This window comes from Notothenia rossii (assembly GCF_949606895.1).
Source record: "Notothenia rossii genome assembly, chromosome: 2".
Classification (NCBI taxonomy): domain Eukaryota; kingdom Metazoa; phylum Chordata; class Actinopteri; order Perciformes; family Nototheniidae; genus Notothenia; species Notothenia rossii.
The window spans coordinates 35,736,026-35,753,865 of NC_136904.1; the positions used below are offsets into that span (position 1 = coordinate 35,736,026).

The 17,840-nt window shown below is 40.5% G+C and overlaps 1 protein-coding gene across 4 annotated transcripts in view; it reads right to left on the minus strand.

Annotated features, from left to right (window-relative positions):
* Nucleotides 1-5,068: 5,068 nt before the first annotated feature.
* The window catches only part of LOC307029986 (myocyte-specific enhancer factor 2A-like), a 64,989-nt gene continuing 52,217 nt past the window's right edge, over nucleotides 5,069-17,840 (minus strand). For 3 of the 4 annotated variants that reach the window (XM_079666205.1, XM_079666206.1, XM_079666207.1), the window contains 7 exons: nucleotides 16,591-16,725; nucleotides 11,267-11,507; nucleotides 10,793-10,825; nucleotides 9,840-9,979; nucleotides 8,320-8,431; nucleotides 8,061-8,163; nucleotides 5,069-6,848 (listed from right to left, as the gene is read on the minus strand). In XM_079666205.1, the coding sequence (XP_079522331.1) occupies nucleotides 6,527-6,848; nucleotides 8,061-8,163; nucleotides 8,320-8,431; nucleotides 9,840-9,979; nucleotides 10,793-10,825; nucleotides 11,267-11,507; nucleotides 16,591-16,725 (1,086 nt within the window). In that variant the 3' untranslated portion in view covers nucleotides 5,069-6,526. The remainder of the gene's footprint in view (nucleotides 6,849-8,060; nucleotides 8,164-8,319; nucleotides 8,432-9,839; nucleotides 9,980-10,792; nucleotides 10,826-11,266; nucleotides 11,508-16,590; nucleotides 16,726-17,840) is intronic. The other variant, XM_079666208.1, reaches the window with a different exon arrangement.

Genomic DNA, 17,840 nt, shown 5'->3' on the forward strand with positions numbered 1-17,840 from the left:
TGAAGGTGACAAGCTGTACAATGTAATCACACTTGTCTACATCCCAGATGAGTACGTACCACAGATCTCGAATGCTGATGTCACTGGCCAGATGTTGTATAAATGGAGATGTCAGCCTCTGGGCCCCTGTGAAGAAAGTGAACAATAAAGAAGAAGATTACAGTGAAACTCAGTGACAATACTGTGGATCTGAAGGAGACCAAGGACCTGTTTGCAAGGCTGATGGTACTTGCCAGGTCAAACTGAAACATCAACCAGAAAGAGGCCGAAGGAAACTATGAATGTACTCTAACACCAAGGGCACTGTTCACTAAAATGGAACAATCCTGCCATGCCAAGTCCAAGTTAATCAATCTCCTTGAGAAGCTGACAAGAGAAGATGTGCCCCATGAAGACCATCAGCTGCCTCAAGCTGGAAGTACTACCCACCAAGATGCAATGGATACAGGATTCACAGACACCACATCTACTGATCAGCCAAGTCGAAAGATAGAACTGGTGGACGGCATGGTGCTTGTGCAGAGGCTGAGCAAAAAACCAGCCACTGTATTGACAGTCAAGGATCTGAGTGGCTGCTTCAATGACAGACTGATGTCACTAACAAGAGATTATGATGAAATCATCCTTGTGTTCGACACATACAGGACAGATTCTCTAATGAGTGCAACCAGAGATAAATGAAGACAAGGAAAAGCTATCCAGTACCAAGTCAGAGATGACACCAACATCAAACACATCCCATTGAGGAGGTTCCTCTCTCATGACCAGACGAAGGCCGATCTGACTGACTATCTTGCAGCCAAAATACTAGAATACAACAGGGGATCCTCCAAGCTGATCATCACGTAAGCTTCTGGGAAAACTAGGAGCAACAAACACCTGCTCTTTGAAGAAAATAACCACGAAGAAGCAGACACGCTGCTGATCCACCAGGCTGTGTTGGCATCACACCAAAACCCAGCTGATGCACAGTTGATGTTCTTTTCACCAGATACAGACATTCTAGTGCTAGTCACAGCAAGCTATGATCTCTTGCTGAAGAACACATCGATTTCGATGGCCTCTGGTGTTGTGCAGATTGAACCACTGTGGCGAGCTCTAGGTAAAGAAAGAGCAAAGGCATTGCCAGCTTTCCATGCATTCACTGGGGCCGACAACACAGGCAGGTTCTCCCGTATAGGCAAGGCAACCTGGCTGCAGATCTATTTAAAAGCAGATGAAGATATTATCAATGCTCTGCATATGCTTTTCGATGAAGCAAAAGTGACGGAAGGAATGCTGTCCACACTGTCTTCCTTTGTATGCGCAGCCTACTCACCCGAGGGTATCAACATAAAGACAATCCCTGAACTATGGTATCTCTTCTGCAAACGCAGGGCAGAGAGTGACAAGCTCCCTCCAACACTTGGAGCTCTGAAGCAGCATATCTTGAGGGTCCATGTCCAAACCAGGGTATGGGCACAGGCAGCCATTGCTCTGCAGGATCCGCAGCTGGACCCCTTGCACAATGGGTACTTCAGAGACTCGGATGGCATGAAACCAACAACCACAGAGGTCCTCCCAGCCCCAAAGGCCATCATTGAGATGGTCCAATGCAGATCTAACTGTCCTTCTGGAAGATGTTCCTGCAGAGCTAATGACTTAGCCTGTACTGATATGTGTCAGTGCAGTAGCCAGTGCCAGAACGACGATGATTTCCATGCTGTGATGGATGAAAGTGTTGATGATGATAGTGATGATGATGCATAGATGTGTATACATTTAGATGTCTAATGAAGAAGGTTGCTTCTTTTCTGTGGTCACAAAATGTGCATGTCATGATGATACTGAAGTGCACATTTTTAAACTCAGTTTAATCAGTTAATGGCAATTATCTGTTAACCTGTTAAACCTCGAGCCTGTTTTTCAGGTTTCAGGTTCGAAAATGACATTCCCAGAACAAATGACCATATCTTCCCTTCTAAAAGGGTTAAATTAATAATCTTTTTTCTCAAAGTAATGATAAACCTGTGAGTTGGATGTAGAAAAGTCAGAATAAATATAGATGTTTAGATTTAGATGCTTTTGCTCTGCGATTTTTACATAAAAATGGAATTATGGATTATAAAAGAAATAATTTTTTTATACAGAGACGTTAAAAACCTATGGATTAACCGATTCAGCCGCGTTCTTCTCGTTTTAATGCCATTGAACACGTCTTTTGATCAGATTGACAGCTACGGTGAGACGATCTCCCGAGAAGCTCCGTAAAGGTACGTGTTGTGATGTCTGTGTTTGCTTCCCCTGTCGCGAGTTCGGATCACTCAGTGATGATACTATATACCTAAATAATCTGTGGAACCTCAGCTTTAATCGGATATCTTGTATGTGCAGCTACGATAAGTAATAAGGGTACTTTTATCTTGAGTTCTGTGCCAATGTCCGTTAGTATTTTTCGCTAAGGGGTCATTTAGATGCTTCTTATGAGACTTGTGTTTTGTTTTGGTAAAAATGGTTTGTATCGTCAGTTAGCTGAGATTATTTCCGTTAATCTGGTATAACACATTAATAGGTTCTTAAATATTAAGATCCCCTGAGACACAGTGTCGCGAAAAAAAAAACTTTTAACATGTGGTGTCCTCAATACAAGTTATGTTAACATGGAATTTAGTGAGTTCTACCTAATTATTGTTGGATTGGATTCCTTGATCCTGAAAATGTGGGTTTAGCAGCTCAAATCAATGTTCTAGCTTATTTCAAAGTCAAGATATTACAAAACCTATAATAAACCATATAAACACCTGGGCAAATGGAAACATGGATTTTCTGAATCCTTATACAATATCCTTTCCAAAATTGTATAATATTGCAAATCCCCACAAAAATCCCACAAAAGTATATAGCGAACCTGACTATAAGGACTGGGTTAATAAATTACATTAACTTAAGCAATACTTTAATGTTAAGGTAGACCTAGGGCTACTTAAACTTGACCTGAGTGTATTAATGTTGTGCTACTTTATATTCCTTCCACTCGACTACTTTTTCGAAGCTAATATAATTGTAATTGACTTTTTTACAGACTGAGATTATTAGCTAACTAACCCAAAACATAAAGCAAGTAATGTATAAACATATCGACATATAATACGTTAAGATACCTATCAGCAGTATATATAAAGGTGTATATATAAAATACCTGAAATTATTATTGTAAACAATATGTTTATATTTGAAGCTAATATGCTAAAAGATACCCAGGCCGTGTTGGCAGTTTAACAGCCTGTTCCTTAAGAATCAAATATCAAATATTAATATAACATAATGGTAGTAGTGTACTGTATTTTGTATATTCAAACTATAGAAACTTTAAATTAAAAATGTAAAAGTTGAAAAACTGTAATAATGCAACTGTATTCTGTCAGGTTACATAAACCCTGAGATATTTCCATGGAAAGCTGAATCATATACAGTAAGTCCACTTGATCATTCCAAACATTGTTTCAGATTTATTCCAGAGCAGTCTTTTGTGGCTCACGTAAAACTAATCCTTTTCACAAACAGCTGTTTGGCCTCATGATTCCCATTAACCTTGGCATTTGTAATCCTCCACCCTTCAATTCTCCATGTCAGAGTACTGCGAGGCCATCATGTTTTTCTTTTCACATACTATAATCCTGTTCCACAGACATTATGACTTACAGTACATCCTCAGTGATGGACATAGTTCCTCTCTGTGCAAGCAGGCTATTGTACTTTTAACAATCCAATCTAATTCATACTGATGCTATGAATAGTCCTTCCTGTATTCTCAACAGCAAAATTGACTTTTTTATGATTTCCCCCTTCTTTTTTGTCTTATCCTTCTATTACAATTAACCAAGCACCAACCTTCACAGCTGGGATTTTTTTGTTGCCATATTTTCAAAATAGGGTCACCTTTGCATGTGACTGATATGCTTCCCATCCACCCTCATTCTGTGGTTTCTTGCAGCTTTTGCACTCTTCACCACATGTGCTGCCTCCTACTAACTCAGATGTTGCAGTTTCTCTGCCTTAATCCTTAACTTCTCAATCACACGTACAATTCCCATCACCTAGAACCTCAGGAAATGTAATTTATCCCTCAGCAGTTATACATTTAAACTATATGTTCATCACTGTATGAACATTTGCACAAATTGCATCAGATTAGTTCCTTCATTGCGTTTTTAAATACACTGAAGGAAGTTACTTCATGTACAAACCCAGATGACCTACTGTTGTGTTTCTGTGGTTGTCAGTGGTCAACACCTCTTGTCAATTCCTCTTTTGAACAATAAAGTAGATGTTCTTCTTGTCTGATATAAGCCTCTGCATTGGTTAATGGACATAATCTGAACATTTAGTTATTTTCTATTGGCCTCTTTGGATTTTATACATTGTGTCTTTTGTGGAACAATTTCTGAAATACTTCATTTGTTTACATTGTTGATTCAACACAATTGTTTAAAGGGGCCCTATTATGCTCATTTTCAGGTTCATATTTTGAGCCTCTACTGTGACTGGTTTACTGCTTTAATGTCTAAAAAAGCTCTTTATTTTTCTCATACTGCCTGTGCTGCACCACCTCTTTTCACCCTCTGTCTGAAACCAGAGCCAAGTCTGCTCTTATTGGTTAGCTGGCAGGCTCTGTTGTGATTGGTCAACCATTTAGAGATGTCCTGCCCCTCAGCATATCACGTACAATGTGTTGGAGTACTAGCCAATAGAAGTAGTTTCTCAAATTGTGCACGCTACAAGAGGTTTTGGTAATTTGATGCAGGAAATCTCCCTGCCTCAGAGTCTTCGGTCTTTCTTCCTTCAGATACGTCCAGATTAGAATATGAGAGAGAAACTCCCTCTGGAGGGAACTTTGGGATTTTAGCCTTTGCAGACCATTTACAAGCACAAAAAGCTATATAACACATTACAGGTAATGGACCACCCCAAAAGCACAATAGGGCTTCTTAAAAATAGAATGTGGAAATCCTCCACAAAAACATACTTCTGTCAAATGTGATGGAGGTCTTATAAGTCCTAGGAAGAAAAAATAGACAGATGAACAAAATAGAGTTACACCAAAAGTGATATATATTAAAGATAGTATATACAAAACAATTACAACCTTTTTTGGAAGTACATACAGAACAAGTGTCCATGGCTTTCAGTTTGAAATCTGATTGAAGTATTATCTTATTCTGAGCACAATATAAAAACTCACACAAACAACATAAAAACAGCATACTGCTTTGGCTGATATAAATAAGTATTATTTGTAAAAAAAATAGGAGGTGGTATTGCTTTCATGTTGGACTCGTTCAATGTTTCAAACCCTGAGAAGATCAGAAATGAATCTGGTGACACCCAGTGGGAGGCATCCGGAAGCATTTCACTGCTTTACCACCAAAATCAACAATAAATCTCTCCTTTTTGGATTTTTTTGTGTACAGTATTGTATACCGCTGGATACGAAATAGACAGATTGTTCTGCAATTGGACCCACATAATCAGCTTGTGATGCTTCAATTATTTATATTTTTAGAGGATGCCATGATATGTTTAGAGGGAATAATTAACCCCCAAATTATAATTTCTAAATCAAGGATTTACCCCGTGTTAGCGTGATTTCTTGAAGTGAATTTTTTTTTCTCGTATGCCTTTCTCCATCCAAAAATTGGAAAAAATTCATCATCAATTGATTCAAATAGGAGCCGCGCTATCAAACATTTCAAACAATTTCACACACTGTATTCTCCTTACTCTCCATACTGTATACACTTTCAGCCAATAGTAGGACACTAATAGCAGCTAAACCTGTGTGTTGTTCCGCATTGATAAATTATGAATACTAATACAATTGTGTCAATATTGTAATACATATATTGTAGTACAATGTGAACATTTTATGTCTATACAATTTTTTTTCTTCTTTAATTCAATGTTTATTAGACATTTTACTTCTCCAATTTAAATAAATATATGTATTTTATTGTATTTTTTTATTGCACATTCTTACCTTAACGCCTTACGTTAAAGTAAATATTTTATTCTATTTTATTTTATATCATTCTAATATTGTCAATTTTCCCCCGGGATAAATACAATTTACTGATTCTGATTCTTAAAATGACTATTTACTAACAACTTGCAAAGCATTACAAGCCTGTGATTGTTAATGCATAAAATGTAAAAAATAATTAGATGTTGGTTATTATTTTTTCTTATATTATTGATTCGATGTTGAGGCATGCGAGGGAAACGCATTGTTCTTCAAGAATCCAAAGTAACACGGAGTGAGGATTTGATGTACATATGACCATTTGGTTGGTGAAGTTTTCCTTTTGAGATTCTCTGAAAGTTCATGAGAGAATTTGGACGGATCCAGAATATGCAGTCTGACTGAAAATCTGACCACAAAATAAATGAAAACTTAATAACACAACAGAACACATCAATAAAATACATTTGCATAACAGTGTCCTTCCTGTGTTCGCCCTGCTGTTGTGACATCATGTGACTGCAGGCTTTATGTCACCCAGCTGTCCATTCGCATTCGTTTGACCGTCGCTGGACCCTCCATGCCCTCTGAGTGGCTCACAGGGAGGAAGTCCCGCCTCAGCTGCTCCTCCCGGTCGCTGCCTCCGCCCTCGTGGGAGCTGCAGGAGGAGCTGATGCTGTCTGCGGGAGACCTCCCCATCTCTGCTCTGCTGGAGGCGTGAGGATGAGGAGGGCCGTGAGCCTGGGTCATGTACCCTGATTGGCTGAGGTGGTTGCGGGGCGGGGAGGTCGGTTCAGCTTTGATGTTGATGTCGTGGTCGGTGTTGATGGAGAGACTGGAGCTCCCAGACCTGTATGGGAGGGAGAGAGGAAGAGGATGTTTGAAGGCTATGGCTGTGGAGTGATGGCGACACCTAGTGGAGAAACTGACTAAAGGCCTGTGAACAGGAAAGGTTGGCTCACACTGTTGTCCTGTGGCAGTTTGACAGAAGGGAAATATAGCCGACACTTGAACCGATAATGAATTTTAAAGGGGCAACAATACAATTTGTAGCTTCCCCCATCAACAGCAGTACATGGTTAACTTTTGTGCTGTTACTCTGTCTGGCTCTCCAAATAAGGGGCATGTTAACCAAAATCAACTGTCCTAATCACACAACCACAGTTGTGTGTACACAGTACAGTATGGTCAAGTGCATCAAAAGCACGTCAAGAAGCCAAAATCTCCCTTTAACTACAAATCTGGGGTAATTTACACATAACCCATTCCATTTCACTGCAATAAAAGAGGTAAATATGTTGCTATTTATATAAAAAAAATAAGAATGAGAATCCCCACCCGCCGCATACATTTTTCTTGGCAAACTAATACAAAATCTGGAATATAAAACTGATTGGTCTTATTTAACATTTACATGTGAAGGTGACATCTGTGTTGAAGAAACAGAAGAATTATTCAGATTATTATATTAGTAAATGTATAAATATATGTACTCTTACTAAATATATTGAGTTGAAAGTACTAATGTCTTATAAAATGAGCGTATAAAGTATTTTCTATTATGACAATACAAAATATTGTTATATATTAAGTATATAGACATTGGTTATATTACCCCTAATCTCTTCATCTACCACAAACAATAAATAAATAAAATGCTTTGAACATTTTATTTTTTAGCAAAGAATAATCTAATATTTTAATGTATAATAATAATACAATTTCAGGATTACATTCATTTGCATGTAGAGCGTTTAACACTGGATTTCATTCAGTCTAACAAATACATTTGTACCTTTTGAAAGTTGAACTCATAAGAATGAAAACACATCCTTGCTCGATTCAATACCTTCAGGATTCGTCATCTGGCGTGACCATACGTCTTTAAAGTGAGTATTAATAGCTTCATTACAACGATTAGATCATTTAGTGGTCCTCTCTCTCCATTCCTGAGCCAGTTCACATCTTTGTCACCTCCTGTACATGTGCCTGTTCAGTACACTGTTTATGTCTTAGTGTAAATAAACTATGCCAACTGATCTAATAGAGAGAGATTTCTTACCCCAGTGAGCTCAGCTGGTGCTGCTGCCACGCCGTCAAGGAGCCCAAAGAGAGTCCTGCAGTGGGGGAGTAGCCCGACAGCTCGGGACTGTTCAGAGAGTAATCTGACAGAGAGAGACCTCATGTAAGATAGATAGCACACACAGCGGTACATCCAGTCAATCTTAATTAATACAGCTTCAGTATCAGTCTTAGTATCAGACATTGTATTTGTGCTGTTAATGCAATACAGCACTAATACAATAATCATCATCAGGTACCGTTGTTGTACGGAGAGCCGATGCTGGAGTAGACCAGACTCTGGTGGGACAGACTGGGTGTGGAGATGGAGACCACCGGGGTGGACAGACTGCCACTCAGCCTCTGGGTACCCTGGAAATACAGAAAACCCAAATGTTTATTCATTTATTGCATTTATCCTGTGTAGTGGTTCAAAGGATGCAGCTGGACACGGCTTGCGATGCCCCATTTCAACCCCATGGTGTCAGTAAAACTGTATGTTCATACGTTGGACAGAACACAGGGTTGTCAATGGATGCTGAATGTTTTTAATTACTAAAAGTCAAACTGGACATTTACCAACCTGCCAGTTTCTTCACCTCATTTTTAAACTTTGCTAATCCATCAAGGCTAGTCATTATTACAACAAATACAGGGCCTAGTTTCTTTGATAAAATGCCATTTGATCCCCTTAATTACTTAGTCCTATTAAATAATAATAATAATAATAGTACACCATGTTTATAGAGATGACCCAAAAAGTCAGAAATCTAAAATATTAACATGTACAATAATAATAATAACATTGATAATTATTATGTATTTGTTTATTTATTTTTAATTAAAAAAAACATATTTTGTTATCAATATAAACAACATTTTGATTTCCTGTATTCACTGTTTTTGTCATCCATGCGTTGTTCTGTGCTAATAATGTTCATATATATTTGTTCACCTTTGTCTTCAAAGGAGTCAAATGGAGGTTGAAAATATCAATAAAGCAATTAATAGTTAATTATTAACATTTGAGCTATTTTACGTGACAAAGCATTTTGCATTGGAACTGGTAGCGGTCTCATTAGGGAATGTAATCAGGTCCTGCTTCAACCTCTGTGTGAATTCACTTGATGGAGTGCTCTAACAATTCATTAAAAACACACTAAATACTAGTGGGCAATTCATTCCTGATTACTCACAGTCAGAAATTAAGATACATTGGTTTGGCACACTTTAAACCCCGCTGTTAAAGCTGCTCTTTAAACTTTTACTACACATTTCTAACAGTCATTACAAGTTACTGTTGTTTCTCTGTGGGCTGTAGCCGCTCCGAACTGATAATGTCTGCAATGACTTCACTCTGAATGAGGTCACACACACACACACACACACACACACACACACACACACACACACACACACACACACACACACACACACACACACACACACACACACACACACACACACACACACACACACACACACACACACACACACACACACACACACACACACACACACACACACACACACACACACACACACACACACACACACAAAATAAAGAGCTTTTTGAACATTAAAGCATGGAGACATGTCACAGTAGAGGCAGAAAATACAAATATGAACCTGAAAATGAGCATAATAGGTCCCTTTAAAGGGGGCGGTGTCCATCTGTCAGTTTGGTTTTATGGCTGTCCCCTAGTGACCACTAACAAAATAATGCAGTTTTTTATTTTTTTATCAAACCGCTTCAAAAAGGCATATTTGTCCGACTTACGAGTGTGTGCATCATTCCTTTGGACTGAGGGACGACCATTCGGAGGTCCGTTTTGCGGCTATTGTGTGGAAGAGGAGGAGATTTGGGTTGTAGGATCTTCCCCAAGCTGCCTCCACCAGGGGAGCCCACAAAACCGTTTACTGAACACAGAAATGGAGAAAGACATTTAGGAAGTGATGGTAAGGATATTGATTAGATTTTTAGAGCCTTAGTATAAAAGCACAATGCACCTAAATGTTGTTTTAAAAACCAGGGGGAGGTTACAGTCCCACGTGTTGGATCCATTAAATAAACCTGTCTTCCACTATGCTCTGAATGGAGAAAGTACAGCTATATATTATACAGTAGATAATATTGAATAATTGATATTGCCTTGCTCTTGACATTACATAATGGCAGTGTTCTTATGAGACATGCTGTTCTGGGAGGGAGAGCAGTACACCACAGGCGGGACAGCTTGCAGAGAGGACAGTTTGTGACCAGGGCTGACGACCACAACATTATAGAGGAACACAGATGACATAAACCAGGAAGAAAAATAGTATTTGCTTGCCACAGAACTTATTTCCTGCAATAATGACAAATCCTATTGATTTTAGTTCCCTTGAGATTCTCACTTCTGGGTTGGCCCACACAAATACGTCACAACTGTAGCACTCTACAGCAGGTAAAGTCTGATCACGAAGGATGCTGGGTAAACAAAGTGGCGAGGTTATGTTGAGAGAGTGGGAGAGGAGATGACAAAGATGTTGAGTCTTTTACAGGGAGACTTCAAATGTAAAGAATAATTAACTAAACTTTCGGGATGAAATCCTTTGAGGTAGTAGTAGAAAATGTATATGTTAAGTACTTCCTTGGTGTAAAATGAGTTGAGCTACAGCTATATGTACTCGTGTAGGTGACTGTGAGGCTTATGGGAAAAGTTTTGTCATTGTGTGTGTTTGGATACATACCAGACCCAGATCCATTTTGTAGAGCCATATCACCTGAGGAGCACATCAATGCATGTAGACATTAGCCTCTTTAAGATTCAGTTTAATCTTCTAGAGCAGGGTGGTGATTTTTTTCTATCGGATGTGCTCATCAGTGATCATTCATGTGTCATTCCCCCCCCCCTTCTCTGGGAACTAATACGTTTTGCCCGCTGTTTTTTTCCCCATAGTTGTTGGTATTCCCATCATTTTACATCCCATCCAGATGAAAAGTAAAATGTAATATGCATAACTTTGTATTGTTTCCATTGACACACACACACACACACACACACACACACACACACACACACACACACACACACACACACACACACACACACACACACACACACACACACACACACACACACACACACACACACACACACACACACACACACACACACACACACACACACACACACACACACACACACACACACACACACACACCTGTGTTTCCAGTGCTGGGAGGTCTCTGTGAGGGGTTAATGTTTCTGTGGAGGTGTGTGTGAGGTGAGGAGAGGATCCCACTGTCAGCCAGAGCTGCTGTGGCTGCAGCGAGAGCCTGGGAGGTCGCTCCTCCTCCTCCTCCTCCTCCTCCTCCTCCTCCTCCTCCTCCTCCTCCTCCTCCTGCACCAGGGCTGTACACCATACTGCCATGCAGGAAGTTCTGCTGTGGAAGGTTGGTGGTCTGGAGAGGAAGTGACCAACAGAGACATGTCAACATAATCAATACAAAAACACAATACTTGTTTATACAGGACTGTCTCAGAAAATTAGAATATTGTGATAAAGTTCTTTATTTTCTGTAATGCAATTAAAAAACAAAAATGTCATACATTCTGGATTCATTACAAATCAACTGAAATATTGCAAGCCTTTTATTATTTTAATATTGCTGATTATGGCATACAGCTTAAGAAAACTCAAATATCCTATCTCTAAATATTAGAATATCATGAAAAAGTATACTAGTAGGGTGTTCAACGAATCACTTGAATCGTCTAATTAACTCGAAACACCTGCAAGGGTTTCCTGAGCCTTGAAAAACACTCAGCTTGGTTCAGTAAACTAAATCACAAGTATGGGGAAGACTGCTGATCTGACTGCTGTCCAGAGGACCGTCATTGACACCCTCCATCAGGAGGGTAAGACACAAAAAGAAATTTCTCAAAGAGCAAGCTGTTCACAGAGTGCAGTTTCAAAGCACATCCACAAAAAGTCTGTTGGAAGGGGGAAATGTGGCAGGAAACGCTGCACAACCAAGAGAGATGACCGCAGCCTTAACAGCATTGTGAAGAAGAGTCGCTTCCAGAATTTGGGGGAGCTTCAAAGACAGTGGACTGAAGCTGGAGTACAGGTATCAAAAGTCACTGTTCACAGACGTGTCCGGGAAATGGGCTACAATAGCCGTATTCCCATGGTCAAGCCACTTCTGAACTCAAGACAACGGAAGAGGCGTCTGACTTGGGCTAAGGAAAAGAAGCACTGGACAGTTGCACAGTGGTCCAAAGTCCTCTTTTCAGACGAAAGCAAGTTTTGTATTTCATTTGGAAGTCAAGGCGCCAGAGTCTGGAGAAAGGCTGGAGAGGAGCAAAATCCAAGTTGCTTGAAATCCAGCGTGAAGTTCCCACAGTCAGCGATGGTTTGGGGAGCCATGTCAGCTGCTGGTGTTGGTCCACTGTGTTTCATCAAGCCCAGAGTAAATGCAGCTGTGTACCAAGAGATTTTAGAGCACTACATGCTTCCGTCTGCTGAAAAGCTCTATGGAGATGAGGAATTCATTTTCCAGCATGATCTGGCACCTGCCCACAGTGCCAAAACCACCAGTAACTGGTGTACTGACCATGGCATTACTGTCCTCGATTGGCCTGCAAATTCCCCTGACCTGAACCCCATAGAGAATATGTGGGGTATTGTGAAGAAGAAGCTGAAAGACACCAGACCCAACAATGCTAATGAGCTAAAGGCCGCTATTGAAGCATCCTGGGCATCCATAACACCTCAGCAATGCCACAGGCTGATTGCCTCCATGCCACGCCGCATTGATGCAGTAATCCGTGCAAAAGGATTCCCAACCAAGTACTGAGTGCATTAATGGACATTTTCAAATGTTTGATTGTGTTTTGCTGTTATAAATCTTTTTTTTTTACTTGGTCTGAGGAACTATTCTAATTTTTTGAGATAGGATTTTTGAGTTTTCTTAAGCTGTATGCCATAATCAGCAATATTAAAATAATAAAAGGCTTGCAATATTTCAGTTGATTTGTAATGAATCCAGAATGTATGACATTTTTGTTTTTTTAATTGCATTACAGAAAATAAAGAACTTTATCACAATATTCTAATTTTCTGAGACAGTCCTGTATGTCTTGTGTTTGTATTATAAGCAACCAAACTGAAGGGATCAACAATATCATCATCAGATGATTGAACTGACTAATCTGGTCTGTAGACACACAGAATAAGTGGCTGTGGATCAGGGGACTAATGGGCCAATTGGAGGGTCAGTGTTTTGAACCCCAGCCCTGCAATCAACTAATTGTCTTTGGGAAAGATACTTAACATGGCCCTATTATGCTCATTCCCAGGTTCATATGTGTATGTTGTGTCTCTACTGCTACGTGTCTCAATGCTTTAATGTTCAAAAAGCTCTTTTTAGTTATTTTCTCATACTGCCTGTGCTGCAGCACCTCTTTTCACCCTCTGTCTGAAACCAGAGCCCAGTATGCTCTGATTGGTTAGCTGGCCGGCGGTGTTGTGATTAGCATATAATGTACAATGTGTTGGGGCATTAGCCAATGGAAGCGCCATTGTTACATAGTGATGTCACTATGATACGGAAGTAAACCAAGGAGTCCAATGGAGGTGTTTCAGGCAGGGGGGGCAGTGGTAGAAAAACTCCACTTTGGAGGGAACTTTGGGATTGTAACCTTTACATGCACAAAAACCTATATAAAATACTTCAGGAAAGGGAAAACACCAAAAAAGCACGATAGGGCCTCTTCAGACAGCTCCCACAGTCTTGTCTACGGTACGTACGTGTGTGTAAGTTGCTTTTGATAAAAGTGTCAGCTAATTGTAATATAATGTAAAACGGAAAAACCAATACGATTTTAGTGCCAGTTGGAATGGGGTACAATCTCTTAAAGGGATATATATATATATATATATATAGATGGACTATGCTAAGGTTATGTTTCTGTTATGATCTACGATAGGTGATAGTGTCATAGCGCAGCTTTCAGTACGCAAAAGAGTTTGACTACGATGCTGGAAGTCCAAGCGTGGATCTCAAGTTTTTGACTATGTAGAATCGCATTATTATGTAATTGTGTAACCGTTTTTAGTTAGTTACTGCAGTATCACAAATGATGAAGTAATGCTGCGTTCACACAGGACGCGATGCGAATACACGCTCCTATCGCATCGCTCTAATCGCTCGAAATTCACCGCGGCTGCCAGCTGTGTTTACTCGCATCATTCAAACAAGACGCGCTGGCTCGGGAGCTACAACTACAACAAAATGAACATATTTTACCGTGATTAAATTGTAATACACGTTTCTAAATGATGCCGACGTAACAACATACTGATACCGGTTAGTAAAAACCATGAATTAATGCTTGACAAGTCTGCAGACAAGACGGCAGGCGAAAAACCTTTTAAAATGCTTGTTTTCTGAATGGAGATTGGGTCGACCAGGCTAAGCTAACGTTGTATATGCTCCGTCCACACTCATAACAACGGCCTACAGACATAAATAAACCAGCGACTGTATTCGCCATGACACAGACAGTCTTTGGTTTGTACTTGTTTAACTTTTGTACAGTTTCTGAATAGATATGAGGAGCTGTGATCTCTTTGTGCTAACTGCTAACAGCTAATGGCTGATGTTTTGTGGTTGAACGTCAGTGACGGCAGGCTGAGATCCTTCGCTGATTGGCTTCCGCAAGAACGCGTCACGTGTATTTGATGCTCGAGTTGAACAAATTGAACTCTCGCGTTTGACGCGGCACAGTTCAATCGCGTGATTCGCGCCGCGTCCACCGCTTCATGCTCGCCGTCGGAGCGAATTTGCGTCTGTCCGAGTCTCTGCATTGACTTTACATGTAATCGCACCGCCCCAAAACATTGAATCGCGTCCGGTCTGAACGCAGCATAATGCTGCGCTCACACCGGACGCGATGCGAATATTCGCTTCGCTCTAATCGCTCGAATTTCACCGCGGCTGCCAGCTGTGTTTAGACGCGCTGGCTCGGGAGCTACAACTACAACAAAATGAACATATTTTACCGTGATTAAATTGTAATGCACGTTTCTAAATGATGCCGACGTAACAACATACTGATACCGGTTAGTAAAAATCATGAATTAATGCTTGACAAGTCTGCAGACAAGACAGCAGGCGAAAAACCTTTGTCTGAATGGAGATTGGGTCGACCAGGCTAAGCTAACGTTGTATATGCTCACTCCACACGCATAACAACGGCCTACAGACATAAATAAACCAGTGACTGTATTCACCATGACACAGACAGTCTGTGGTTTGTACTTGTTTAACTTTTGCACAGTTTCTGAACAGATATGAGGAGCTGTGAGCTCTGAGTGCTAACTGCTAACAGCTAATGGCTGATGTTTTCTGGTTGAACGTCAGTAACGGCAGGCTTAGTTGAAAAAATTGAACTCTCGCGTTTGTCGCGGCACAGTTCAATCGAGTGATTCGCGCCGCGTCCACCGCTTCATACTCGCCGTTGGAGCGAATTCGAGTCTGTCCTGTCTCTGCATTGACTTAAAGGCCCTGACACACCAAGCAGTCACCAGAGAACTCTCCGATGCAGACGCCGACTGTTGCGTCGGCGTGTTCTCCTGCGTCTTGGCCATGTGTCGCACTGGAACACACCGCAAAGACTTCAGCCGAGCACGTACGAACTGCGCATGCGTGAGTGGCAATAACTCTCCTTACCGGCAGGCGGCGGTAGTGTGTATTCGTCATTCAAAAGAGGCAACAACCGGAAGACAGAGAAGAAGAACAGACTACGTGATATAAACAAACAACAAATAGAGTGTGCGTTCCATTTTCACTATCGTCCATCGAAAACACGTTTCGTGCGGTACTGGAGCCATCAGCCATTGAGTGTTGCTTGTGGAAGACATTCTCAAGCAACCGTTTTGCTTCTCATGCACTGATTCGCTAGCTGAACAGCCAATCAGAGTGATTTCTTTGTCCGACTGCCTGTGGCCGACGCACGGCCGATCCAACATGTTGAATCCGGCCAAATAAGGCGTGTCACGGTCGACGGTGCGGGACACACCAAATTGAGTTTGGGCGACAGGGCTCGCTTCGTCGTCCGACTAACGAAAACGGACGATTTCGGCCTGGTGTGTCAGGGCCTTTACATGTAATCGCGCCAACCCCAAACATCGCATCGCGTCCGGTCTGAACCCAGCATAAGAGATGGACGGGGCGAGATATAATTTGAATGGAAATCACCTGACATGGTGCTACGCTTTGAATAGACTGTCGCTAAACCTTTAAGAACAAAGATATCCTTGAAGTCTAAGAGGCCTAGGAACTTGGTGATTGTATAAAACCCCCCAACACGATACATTAGCTTGTTTGAGTGATTGTGAGATTATTCTCCTTACTGAGGGAACATAGATCATCATTTACTCATACAACATCACTTAAACAAATCCAAAATGATCCCTTTAACATATTTTATTTAGCAAGGTGGTACTGGATGAACACAATAAATCACAGCGCAACTTACAAGTTTATGACACTTCATCATGTTGTCAAACTCTTCATTAATCTTTTTGTACTTCTCCTCAGTATGGGGCGTAAGGACGTAAGTGGCGTCAGCGTCAGGGCTGTCGCAGCCTCTGTGCTCCTTCTTGTTCAGGGCCTGGAGGTGGGATAGACAAAACAAAAATGTATTCATAATTATTGTATGGTTTTAATGAGAAATAGCGCTAACATCAATAGTCCTTTGGCTCAGCTTACAGTGGCCGTAGTTGACGTAAGGGATAATGTGCAGCGAGGCGGTCATTATGGATAAAAGAACACTCGACAGGCAGATCAGGATCCCGACCCATTTAAATCGAATGGACTTCTTTGTGCAGATGTGATCGTCCTTAACAACGTTCAATAAGTGCTTGACAGCGGTCTGTCTGTTCTGGATTAACAACGTGTCACGTGTTCTGAATTGAATTTCTTGAATCAGAATAGAGTATTCAACTAAGCCATGTAATACATTCATTTAAAGCCACATTTTCCACAGAGAGAGTGGTGAGCTGACTACTGAGAGCAGAGAAAGCTTCATGAATCCAAATCCAGTTTGTTAAGAATTATTTACATATTTAGTTGAATTCTTCCTGGTGGAAAAGTCCTGCATTACAGACAAAGATGTTTCAAATACAAGATAATTTAAACAGCATTACAAACCACGGGTTAAGTGTTTCTCTTTCACAGAACTCAAACAGATAAATGTAATCAAATAGACAAGCTGATCAGTTTATACTTAACATTTATTTTGTTATTCAGCATCACAAAACAAAAACATGTGTTTAAGTCTAAAGCAGAGAAACTGCAGAACACAGGATGTACGGTTCAGGTTGCTCCTATCTAACATGTGGTTAAAGAGCAGGAAGGACAACCAACCACTGACACAATTAGAAACCAGATCTAAACCTCTCGAGATTACGGTCAAGTTTACTTCCCAAACACTGAGGCCAAGTTAGTATTTCTGAATGTCTTCAAATGAAGTTTATTTACTGTGATTCTAAACACAGTCCAGAAGAAGGAACCTTTTCACCCTTTGGGAAAGAAGCCTCTAATGCTTTAATCACCTTGGAATCACATTTAAACATTTCATACTAGCAACTTGAATTAACTATCAACTCATATAAAAAAGTAGCTGTGAGCATGTTAGCATACTGACTTTAGCATTTATCTAAAAGCATAGTTGTTCATATGTCCAAAGACTCTGTGGCTACAAGGACTTTTCCTTCACATTTTCAC